This window comes from Micropterus salmoides, unplaced genomic scaffold (assembly GCF_014851395.1).
Source record: "Micropterus salmoides isolate LMB-PRFRI ecotype aquatic unplaced genomic scaffold, ASM1485139v1 Ms_hic_scaffold_3, whole genome shotgun sequence".
Classification (NCBI taxonomy): domain Eukaryota; kingdom Metazoa; phylum Chordata; class Actinopteri; order Centrarchiformes; family Centrarchidae; genus Micropterus; species Micropterus salmoides.
This window is the reverse complement of record NW_024042261.1, coordinates 30,651,568-30,664,634: the sequence shown is the minus strand read 5'-3', so window position 1 is coordinate 30,664,634 and position 13,067 is coordinate 30,651,568. Positions and strand designations below refer to the sequence as shown.

The 13,067-nt window shown below is 37.6% G+C and overlaps 1 protein-coding gene across 1 annotated transcript; it reads right to left on the bottom strand.

The window, feature by feature from the left end:
• Positions 1–610: 610 nt before the first annotated feature.
• LOC119882477 (olfactory receptor 2AT4-like) lies at positions 611–1,592 on the bottom strand. The gene is given in 2 exon segments (XM_038692516.1): positions 611–1,443; positions 1,446–1,592. Coding segments are annotated over 2 exon segments (972 nt in total). The 5' UTR covers positions 1,585–1,592.
• Between the last annotated feature and the right edge of the window lie 11,475 nt (positions 1,593–13,067).

The following is a 13,067-nucleotide window of genomic DNA, read 5'->3' as shown; positions in this document are numbered from 1 at the left end:
GGGACCAAATACACAACCTTCCAACTGAAAGGCTTGTGCACTACTGTCTGAGCTAACAAGACAGCTAACCAGTCACTCTTGCTAATAGCTGAAACTTGTGATTTTTGTGCAATGGCCATTCTGTTGAATTGCTTCCACAAGCTTTCTCACATTATGTTAGCAAGATAAAACAAATTGTTTAACCAGAACCTCCCAGACACACACAAAAGATTAAATAAGTTGGATCCGGGATGATAGTATATTGTATTAATATTATGATAATATATATTTTGTTCATACATTGGCAAAGTGCTTACTTAAAATAACATTAGCATGCTAATAGTGTTTTACCTTAGGTGACTGGTGTCATGGCATCACCACCTGATACCTAATCCTACATATTACTATTACTATTGTTTTCTCTTCTATATTTTCCTTTATTTTCGTCAGTGTCTGCACACATTAAGAATAAAGAATGACTTGGTCTAAATTCAAATATCATGGTTACAATTGTGACAGCTTTGGCATTTCAATTTGTCCCAAGTCAATATTTGTTATGAAGCTTTCTAGTCCTCACAAACAGAGATGGCTAATTAGAAGAAAGGAAAAATAGTGAATATTGTATTGGTAATCAGTTACTAATAGCCGAAACTTGTGATTTTTGTGGAATGGTCTTTCTGTTGAATTGCTTCCACAAGCTTTCTCTCATGTCTTTAGCTCTTAAGCAGTATATAAGTGGATTAATCATGGGGGGGCAAAGGCTATACAGCATGATAATTACTATTCGCACATCAGCACTAAATGTAATGCCAACATTGCTGGCTAAATATACAAAACATCTGGGTAAATAATAAAGGGAGATTATAATCAGTTGAGTACTACATGTGGACAGAGATTTTAGGCGACCTTGTACATTTGCTATCTTAAGTACTGTTATAATTATAGAGCCATATGAGAATATTATAAATGCCAGAGGTCCCAGCAGCGCAACCATTGCCAATACTAAAGCAGGAAACCCAAAAGAGGCCCTGTCAGTGCATGCCAGCATTGTTATACCAATATGATCACAGTAGCACTGGTTGATGATGTTTGAGGCACAATAAGAAAGAGGGTATGCCCTAATAACCAGCATTAAAGGGCCGGCCTTGGCAACAACCCATGCGCTAATACTGAGAATTTGGATGGTGGAGGTTTTAAGAACAAGAGGATATCTCAGAGGATGGCAGATAGCCAAATACCTATCTAAAGCCATTAAAAAAAGAATTAAGGAATTCACTGCTCCAAGATAGTGAACAAAGTACATTTGGACAAAGCAAGCTGTGAATGAAATGGTGCCTGACTGAAACCAATACTTACTGATGATCTTAGGTAAGGTGGTTGTGCTAAAGAGAATATCGCATACACTCAGATTTAAAATTATATAATACATTGGTTTATGAAGGCTGCGGTCGGTTGCAAATAAAAAAGAACTGTAGCATTGCCTGTCAAAGTTAAGAAATAAACTAAGAACAATACAAATGAGGTAAAGCCTTGGTACTCCGGATGAAGTCCAGGGAATCCAGTGAGGATAAATTCAGTCACAGTGCTATGATTTCCCTGTGGCATGATGTAGTAGGAATGTCTTAAACACCTTTAAAACGAAATACAACACATTAGATAAGACAATTTAACACCATCCAAACATTCAAACAATAGCAATACTTTATATAGTATAGTAATACATAATAATTTATCTGATATACAATTCATAATCTTTGCACTGTAAACCATTTTCTAGTAATTACTAGTATGAGTAATTTTCATTATAAGGCTTCAGTTGTCTATATCAGTTTACCATCTTTTACACTTACCTTTCTGAAACAGTATGGCAGCATACTCTGCCAGAGATTTACCTGCTGATTAACCTCTTATAAAGACAGTATGCCTTGTGATGAATGAATGGTGTCCACCCTTTTCGATTCTCTGTGGATCACAAACAGACTGTCAACTAATCTGTCTAAGCCACACTAAAAACAGCTGCTGGTAGTCAAGTTAAATAATAAAGTACACTGAAGCCATTAATAAGCTCTGTCCTATCCCTGCAGGAAGAACTTTTATATGTATAATGTGCACATTCAAAGTCCTTTTCCTTTTCACATGTACAGTTATTTGTTCTCACAGATAAACCTTGGCAAATACAGTGATGAGCAAACTAGCAGATTACTACCAAAACATATGCACGCAAACACATTCAGATAAAATGAGATTTACAAATGTAACTATGGTTCCATGAATTCTGGATGACCGCTGGAAGAGGTGTTCCACACCCAGTATAAAATCCTAACGTCATTACTCAATCTGTTCCTACAGCATCTTCTTGTCCAGAGTTCTAGTGACAAACAACTCTGGTGGTCATCTAGAATTCATAGAACCATAGTTACATTTCTAACTCTTGTTCTATTTCATTCTCCCTGACCGTGAGGATCACTTCCTTTATTCATAGAACCACATTCCATGGCTGCAACAGTTTACACAATGAATATACATTGAAACATGGATAACATTTAAAACGTATCTCACAAAAAAAGTGAAATATTGGATCCAACTTACTTGCAATGAGACACAAATCCAAATATCTCGGTCAAGGTAGCTTTACTGTGCAGTTTCTTTAGCTCAAGTTCCCTCTGTGATTGGTACTGTGCATGTGCAACTCTCAACAGACATGTTGAGAGTAAAGTTTTATAGCCTGTGATTGTGAAATATAAAGTGACTCAATTCATTTTATATTTCCAAGAATATGTGGCTGAATATATTTCATATGAAATATCCAGACTGAGCCACAGTCATCCGATAAGCAAAATGTTTCACATCCCTCATTTAATTGAAAACTGACCCCTTTTTAAAAGAAAAAACGCCTAAAATTACTCCTCAACCATTTGGCCTAGATGCATAATTCTAGTCTCCTTTGAAAAGTCAGAAGCTAAGGAATGTGAATCCATTGTGTATTAATATATTTATTTTACTTTTACAGACTACATGGAGATGCAATAAAGAAAAAATCTGATATTTTTATCCTCGCCTGGTAAAAAAAGCTATATTTTAATGGAATAAACCATCAAAACCATCCTGAGGAAGCTTTTAATGCAACTGAATATCTTCTAATACACCTAGAATGCAATTGTAACTGTAAATCTGATGAAAATAAACAAAATTTCAACAACAGCGAATTTCCATATTTTGGCAATATTCATTGTTAAAATGCTGACTTTTATTGATAGATATCTTTAAAACACTTTTTCAGTCCATACAACCTATTTCCAAATGACAAAATACTGAAATATTGATAAAAACAGGAGTATTCATCAACATTCCTGTCACCAAAAGCACTCCCATGCTTTACAGGCCTGTAGATTGAGAACGGAACATCCTACAGTGATGGGGGGGGGGGGGGGTATCAATCAATCCGGCTTGAGCAGACCTTTCATTTGAGACCCTGCATGTCTATATATCGCCAACGGATCGGCCACAAAATGGCAAAAAACACCGTATGTTCTCAAGGGGCATGTTTCCTCTCAGGCAGCTTGCAGGTATTGTGCAATACTCGGAGGAACAACATCAGCGGGTTTCGAAGTTAAAACGGCAGAAAAAAAAATTTCAATCAGTATCATCGCCCAAAGCACCACCGGGGGCGTCTGTTTTCCATCTTTGCACATGTTACTTTAATATTTTATCAAACTGGGCTTCAGATTGTACACTGCATTCAAACTGCACGATTCAGTGATGATTCAGTGTTATTCTCATGCACATGTAACATTAAATTTTTGCTCTTCATATACTGTACCTAATTTCTTTGTCAATAGTACAGTCCATTCGGGCTGCAACTAATGACTATTTTTGTAGTCAACTAATCTGTTAATTATTTATTCGATTAGTCGACTAGTCACAATTATTTTTGTCTCCCCCTAACCCTAACCCTAAGTAAACCATTTAACTAATTAAATATCTTTCAAGTGAATTACTGATGTCCAACACACAGCTTAACTAGCTAATGTTGCAATGTTGTAAAGAATTGCAGTAATCCAGCCTAGAAGTAACAAATGCATGGACTAGTTTTTCTGCATCATTTTTAGACAGGATGTTCCTGATTTTCGCAATATTACGTAGGTGAAAAAAGGCGGTCCTTGAAATTTGCTTAATGTGAGACTTAAACGACATGTCCTGATCAAAGATAACTCCAAGATTTCTTACAGTGGTGCTGGAGGCCAGGGCGATCCCATCAAGGGAAACTATATCTTTAGATAATGTGTGACGGAGGCTTAGGCCCCAGAACAATAACTTCAGTTTTATCTGAGTTTAACATTAGAAAATTACAGGTCATCCAGGTTTTAACATCCTGAAGGCACATTTGAAGTTTAGCTAACTGATGAGTTTCATCTGGTTTGATCGATAGATATAACTGAGTATCATCTGCATAACAATGAAAGCTTATGGAATATTTCCTGATAATATTGCCTAAAGGAAGCATATATAAAGTGAAGAGGATTGGTCCGAGGACAGATCCTTGAGGAACTCCATGACTAACTTTGGCATGCATGGAGGACTCATCGATAACATGTACAAACTGAAATCGATCTGATAAATAGGACTTAAACCAGCTTAGAGCGCTTCCTTTAATGCCAATGAAATGTTCCAGTCTCTGCAATAAAACCAGTACAGAGACAAGTCCTTTGTCTGATGCAATAAGGAGGTCGTCAGTAATTTTCACCAGTGCTGTCTCTGTGCTATGATGAGCTCTAAATCCTGACTGAAAATCCTCAAATAAACTATTGCTGTGTAGAAAGTCACACAGCTGTTTAGCAACTGCTTTCTCCAGGATCTTAGAGAGAAATGGAAGGTTAGATATAGGTCTATAGTTGGCTAAAACATCCGGATCAAGTTTGGGCTTTTTCAGAAGAGGTTTAATTACAGCTACTTTAAAGTACTGTGGTACATAGCCTGTTGATAGAGATAGATTGATCATATCTAGTATAGAAGTGCTGACTAAGGGTAAAACATCTTTAAGCAACCTAGTCGGGATGGGGTCTAAGAGGCAGGTTGATGGTTTAGATGAAGAAATTATTGAAGTTAGTTGGTAAAGATTGAGGGAAGCAAAACAGTCTAAACATATATCTGGTTCTACAGCTGTTTCTAAGGTTCCTGAGTTAAGAGATAAGTTGGTGACAGTTGAGGGCAGGTCTTGGTGAATTTTGTCTCTAATAGCTAGAATTTTATCTTTAAAGAAAATCATGAAGTCGTAACTACTGAGCTATGGGAATACTTGGCTCAATAGAGCTGTGACTCTCTGTCAGCCTGGCTACAGTGCTGAAAAGAAACCTGGGGTTGTTCCTATTTTCCTCTATTAATGACGAGTTTCCGCGATGACGAGTTTCCGCGATATTTGCTTTAATTTGCGAGTTTCAGTATTATACCATGGAGCTAACCATCTTTGTTTTAGTATTTTCTTTTTTAGAGGGGCTACAGAGTCCAGTGTCAATCGCAGCAAGCCTGCAGCACTATCAACAAGATGATCGATTTGGGAGGGACTGAAACTAGCATAGGAGTCCTCTGTTACTTTGTGACTTGATAATTTAGAGCTGATGGAATCGCATCCTTAAATTTAGCTACAGCAATATCAGACAGACATCTTGTATAGAAATTTTTGTTATCTCAGATAAACCTTGGCAAATACAGTGATGAGCAAACTAGCAGATTACTACCAAAACATATGCACGCAAACACATTCAGATAAAATGAGATTTACAAATGTAACTATGGTTCCATGAATTCTGGATGACCGCTGGAAAGAGGTGTTCCACACCCCAGTATAAAATCCTAACGTCATTACTCAATCTGTTCCTACAGCATCTTCTTGTCCAGAGTTCTAGTGACAAACAACTCTGGTGGTCATCTAGAATTCATAGAACCATAGTTACATTTCTAACTCTTGTTCTATTTCATTCTCCCTGACCGTGAGGATCACTTCCTTTATTCATAGAACCACATTCCATGGCTGCAACAGTTTACACAATGAATATACATTGAAACATGGATAACATTTAAAACGTATCTCACAAAAAAAGTGAAATATTGGATCCACTTACTTGCAATGAGACACAAATCCAAATATCTCGGTCAAGGTAGCTTTACTGTGCAGTTTCTTTAGCTCAAGTTCCCTCTGTGATTGGTACTGTGCATGTGCAACTCTCAACAGACATGTTGAGAGTAAAGTTTTATAGCCTGTGATTGTGAAATATAAAGTGACTCAATTCATTTTATATTTCCAAGAATATGTGGCTGAATATATTTCATATGAAATATCCAGACTGAGCCACAGTCATCCGATAAGCAAAATGTTTCACATCCCTCATTTAATTGAAAACTGACCCCTTTTTAAAAGAAAAAACGCCTAAAATTACTCCTCAACCATTTGGCCTAGATGCATAATTCTAGTCTCCTTTGAAAAGTCAGAAGCTAAGGAATGTGAATCCATTGTGTATTAATATATTTATTTTACTTTTACAGACTACATGGAGATGCAATAAAGAAAAAATCTGATATTTTTATCCTCGCCTGGTAAAAAAAGCTATATTTTAATGGAATAAACCATCAAAACCATCCTGAGGAAGCTTTTAATGCAACTGAATATCTTCTAATACACCTAGAATGCAATTGTAACTGTAAATCTGATGAAAATAAACAAAATTTCAACAACAGCGAATTTCCATATTTTGGCAATATTCATTGTTAAAATGCTGACTTTTATTGATAGATATCTTTAAAACACTTTTTCAGTCCATACAACCTATTTCCAAATGACAAAATACTGAAATATTGATAAAAACAGGAGTATTCATCAACATTCCTGTCACCAAAAGCACTCCCATGCTTTACAGGCCTGTAGATTGAGAACGGAACATCCTACAGTGATGGGGGGGGGGGGGGGGGTATCAATCAATCCGGCTTGAGCAGACCTTTCATTTGAGACCCTGCATGTCTATATATCGCCAACGGATCGGCCACAAAATGGCAAAAAACACCGTATGTTCTCAAGGGGCATGTTTCCTCTCAGGCAGCTTGCAGGTATTGTGCAATACTCGGAGGAACAACATCAGCGGGTTTCGAAGTTAAAACGGCAGAAAAAAAAATTTCAATCAGTATCATCGCCCAAAGCACCACCGGGGGCGTCTGTTTTCCATCTTTGCACATGTTACTTTAATATTTTATCAAACTGGGCTTCAGATTGTACACTGCATTCAAACTGCACGATTCAGTGATGATTCAGTGTTATTCTCATGCACATGTAACATTAAATTTTTGCTCTTCATATACTGTACCTAATTTCTTTGTCAATAGTACAGTCCATTCGGGCTGCAACTAATGACTATTTTTGTAGTCAACTAATCTGTTAATTATTTATTCGATTAGTCGACTAGTCACAATTATTTTTGTCTCCCCCTAACCCTAACCCTAAGTAAACCATTTAACTAATTAAATATCTTTCAAGTGAATTACTGATGTCCAACACACAGCTTAACTAGCTAATGTTGCAATGTTGTAAAGAATTGCAGTAATCCAGCCTAGAAGTAACAAATGCATGGACTAGTTTTTCTGCATCATTTTTAGACAGGATGTTCCTGATTTTCGCAATATTACGTAGGTGAAAAAAGGCGGTCCTTGAAATTTGCTTAATGTGAGACTTAAACGACATGTCCTGATCAAAGATAACTCCAAGATTTCTTACAGTGGTGCTGGAGGCCAGGGCGATCCCATCAAGGGAAACTATATCTTTAGATAATGTGTGACGGAGGCTTAGGCCCCAGAACAATAACTTCAGTTTTATCTGAGTTTAACATTAGAAAATTACAGGTCATCCAGGTTTTAACATCCTGAAGGCACATTTGAAGTTTAGCTAACTGATGAGTTTCATCTGGTTTGATCGATAGATATAACTGAGTATCATCTGCATAACAATGAAAGCTTATGGAATATTTCCTGATAATATTGCCTAAAGGAAGCATATAAAGTGAAGAGGATTGGTCCGAGGACAGATCCTTGAGGAACTCCATGACTAACTTTGGCATGCATGGAGGACTCATCGTTAACATGTACAAACTGAAATCGATCTGATAAATAGGACTTAAACCAGCTTAGAGCGCTTCCTTTAATGCCAATGAAATGTTCCAGTCTCTGCAATAGGATCTGATGGTCAATGGTATCAAATGCAGCACTAAGACCTAATAAAACCAGTACAGAGACAAGTCCTTTGTCTGATGCAATAAGGAGGTCGTCAGTAATTTTCACCAGTGCTGTCTCTGTGCTATGATGAGCTCTAAATCCTGACTGAAAATCCTCAAATAAACTATTGCTGTGTAGAAAGTCACACAGCTGTTTAGCAACTGCTTTCTCCAGGATCTTAGAGAGAAATGGAAGGTTAGATATAGGTCTATAGTTGGCTAAAACATCCGGATCAAGTTTGGGCTTTTTCAGAAGAGGTTTAATTACAGCTACTTTAAAGTACTGTGGTACATAGCCTGTTGATAGAGATAGATTGATCATATCTAGTATAGAAGTGCTGACTAAGGGTAAAACATCTTTAAGCAACCTAGTCGGGATGGGGTCTAAGAGGCAGGTTGATGGTTTAGATGAAGAAATTATTGAAGTTAGTTGGTAAAGATTGAGGGAAGCAAAACAGTCTAAACATATATCTGGTTCTACAGCTGTTTCTAAGGTTCCTGAGTTAAGAGATAAGTTGGTGACAGTTGAGGGCAGGTCTTGGTGAATTTTGTCTCTAATAGCTAGAATTTTATCTTTAAAGAAAATCATGAAGTCGTAACTACTGAGCTATGGGAATACTTGGCTCAATAGAGCTGTGACTCTCTGTCAGCCTGGCTACAGTGCTGAAAAGAAACCTGGGGTTGTTCCTATTTTCCTCTATTAATGACGAGTTTCCGCGATGACGAGTTTCCGCGATATTTGCTTTAATTTGCGAGTTTCAGTATTATACCATGGAGCTAACCATCTTTGTTTTAGTATTTTCTTTTTTAGAGGGGCTACAGAGTCCAGTGTCAATCGCAGCAAGCCTGCAGCACTATCAACAAGATGATCGATTTGGGAGGGACTGAAACTAGCATAGGAGTCCTCTGTTACTTTGTGACTTGATAATTTAGAGCTGATGGAATCGCATCCTTAAATTTAGCTACAGCAATATCAGACAGACATCTTGTATAGAAATTTTTGCCCACTGGCGTGTAGTTCAGCAATACAAACTCAAAAGTTATCAAACAGTGGTCGGACAAAGAGGGATTCTGTGGGAACACTATTAAATGTTCAATTTCAATACCATACAACAAAACAAGGTCGAGGGTGTGGTTAAAACAGTGAGTCGGTTCATGAACACTCTGAGAGAAGCCAATGGAATCTAGAGAGATAAACGCAGTACTGAAGCTGTCATTCTCAACGTCCACATGAATATTAAAATCCCCTACAATAATAACTTTGTCCATTTTAAGGACTAAAGTTGACAAAAACTCTGCAAATTCAGATAAAAATTCAGAATACGGGCGAGGTGCTCGGTACACTATAATGAAGAGAATTGGTTGCAGTGATTTCCAACTAGGGTATGAAAGTGAATAAAAATCTTACTGTATTTACGTTTATCCTTAGCCAGCAGTTTCAAATAAGACTCGATGTCGCCCGCTCTGGCCCCAGGGATGCACTTAACTATGGCCCCTGGCTTCGCTAACTTCACGTTTCTCAAAATGGAGCTGCCAATGATCAGAGTTGGTTTCTCAGCGGGTGTGTCGCTGAGTGGGGAAAATCTGTTAGAAACGTGAACAGGTTGATGGTGCCCCGTGGAATTTGAATGCTTACGACTATTCCTCCTTCAGACAGCTCTGCAGCAGCTTGGAAAGTAACCCGAAGTAACTCGAAGTGTTTCGAGCGGGCAAACTGCTACCAGCCATGTCACGTAATGGGAATATCCGGTGTTATGCGAGTTTTGCATGCCTCCCGAGAATTGCATGCACCTTCAAATAATGCTTTTAAAAGCAATAATATCCTCTGTGGGGTTCATCAATGGGGATAAATGATTCTAATATAGCCTATTCTATTCTAGAGTCGTTAATATCTTATGACACTCAGTAGAAGTAGCCTAGCATTCATTGAGATTCAGCCAAACTATGCGGTGATAACCGATCAGTGTGCAGAGCAAAGGATCTGAAAAGGACCTTTAAGAGGTGAATGCATAATTCGGCAGAACAGTTGATGAAGGCTACCTGCCGAGATTTGCATCCACCTCTTATTCCAGCACAAATAAGCATTACCAGTCACAAGGTGCATGAAATTTTCGGCAGGCATGCAAAACTCCGCACAACCGGGCAAGACGCCGACAGCGGTAACAACTGATCACACGTGAGTTACAAGTTCGATACATATTATCAACTTATTCGGAAAAAGTGTTTCCATCTCCCATTTAGCGCATTAACTCTTTTTCGACAAAGGCAAAAACCACCTCAAGTGAGTGTAAACACTTTTTTGCAAAATTAAGGATTTTTTTTCTCGAATTTTGCTGTTTCGATCAACCTTTTCTAATGCATTTCAAAATGTGCATTAAAAAAACGTTGATGGAAACACAGCTTATGTAACGATGCGTCAACAATGAAATTTCACAGTCGTCGATTATGTCGACTAATCGTTGCAGCCCTACACTGCATATTCCTTTCTAGAGTAAATATTTTATTCCCATGTTATTTAAGTTCTTTTCAAAACTATTAGTATTACAATTACATTCTGTAAATAGATTTTAAAATTTCAATTTAGTTTTAAAAGGACTTAGTTGATTTCATTATTATTATTACATTACTTGTGTCTATTTTTGTTCTTGTTTTGCATTTCCTGCATTTTTTTTCAACAGAGTGGTAGGCCTAATATTTGAAGGTGGATTTGGGTTAATGTTTCCACTCAAAAAGATTCTGCTTTGAAATGCTGACATTTGAACCTTGACCTCAGTGCATGTTTAAATGCCATAGGTGAGGGTAGGAACGAAAATTGACCAGTAGCTCAATAAGCTTTGCCTTCTGCTTCAGCTCTCTTTTCGTCACAACAGTGTGGTATAGTGAGTGCAATACCGCCCACGCTGCTCCAATTCTATGGCCAATCTCCCACTTCTTTGTCCCCTCACTTGCAAACAAGATCCCGAGGTACTTGAATTCCCTTACTTGGGGTAAGGACTCATTCCCTACCTGGAGTGAGCACTCCATTCCAGCTGATTTATAGGTGCTTATCTTTATCCCGGCCACTTCACACTCAGCTGAAAACTAATCCAGTTAGTCTCACATACTGCCGAGAATCCATCCTCAGCCCTCGCTTTCTATGTGTAGACTGGATGCCCCCCCCCCCCCCCCCAGCTCTGTTTCTACCATAGAGGGAATGTTAGTGGGATCAAAGTGTTCCTTCCACCAACCTCAGAGGTCAACAGCGTCCCATCCTTATGTCATCGCATGGTCACAGATGACTCGATACTGTTGGTATAATGACTCAATGGAGACGAGTGGAGATGGAGACATCCAGTGCTCTGTCAGTAAGAATTAAATAGAACCAGGCCACCTGGTCGTCACGCTAGCAGATAAACAAAGAAAATGTGGGGATTTTTCATATCTGTTTTAATACCTCTTTGTGGAATTACATGATTAATTGAATAATGCTAATTCATTATAAATCCCACAGGAGTAAACAACTGTACTTTAACAAAACCCAAATGTGTACCTAAATTGATACTGAGGAAGGAGTGTTAATATCCCTGGTGTATATTGGTTGTCTCTCAGCACATGTGCAGCATAGAAAGTATCCATTCTGTTTCCTCTTCTGTTAAATATTTACTTCATAAACTAGGTATTTCTATGGGCCAGGGTTTGAGTCATTTTTTGGTTCACTCCTGTTTTAGTAGCTGTGGAACTTAGCTAAACTCAGGCTCATTGTGTCCCTGGCTGATATAAAGGCCTCAGTCTAAGTTAAATGAAACACGATTCTTATTTTCAGGTGATTATACACCTACTTATAAATATTATTTTCAATTTATGTCATATTCTGCCAATCTATCGCCCTAAGTCTGACACACTGGACACACTTCCTATGTCTTATTTGCTTTATCGTTTACATTTTTATTTTTCATAATGTTTCAAACTTCAATTTTTGAATTGTATTTTTCATTACTACTCAATGAATGGAAACATTATTTTATCAAAAATGTAAATAGAAACTACCTCATAGACATTTGATAAGAAGTATTTATTTGTGGAGCAAGACACTTAACCCTTGTGTGGTGTTCATATTTTTGTTTTTCAGCCAGTATTCGTGGGTCTGGTGGACCCGCTGCATTTTGGGGTTTTTAATTCAACACAATCAAATAATTTTATGTTAAAATACTCAACAGATGTTTACTTCATCTCAATTACAAGCAATATAAACAGCATATATGGTTAATATTTTCTCTTTACCTTTGTTAGATCACATTTAAGAATTAAAGTGCTACTCGTTTTTTTTGTTTATTTTTTACTAAAATGACAAAAAAGAAAATCAATTATAATCAAGGTATGAGTGGAAAAATTCAACAAATTTACAAATGAAGCAAGGTTTTTCATAACTATTGACTTTTATTTATTTGAACTTCATTAGAAATTTAACTCATTCAGGTCAGTTTACACAACACAAGCTGAACACATACAGTAGCCATGTCAGTCTAAATGACACATCAGCCACACATTGCCTTTACATACCAGTCTATACAACACATGAGGGGCAGAGTTTTAGTGTGTGTGTGTTACATATGTACGTCTTGCACTTGATGCATGTGTATTGTGTTTTTCTGTCCATCTTGGGTCCACACACTTCGCAGCGCTTCTTTTTGTTGCTGCTGGCCGCAACCTAGAATAATGAAAAGATCAGGAATTTTACTAACACCTCTCTCTCTCTCTCGCAAGGAGATACTATACTGCAACAGTTCTATGAAGATTCTCAGTCATTCAGGTCATAGTTATCCAACGAAGGTTAAAATGAAGGGCAACTGGACTTGG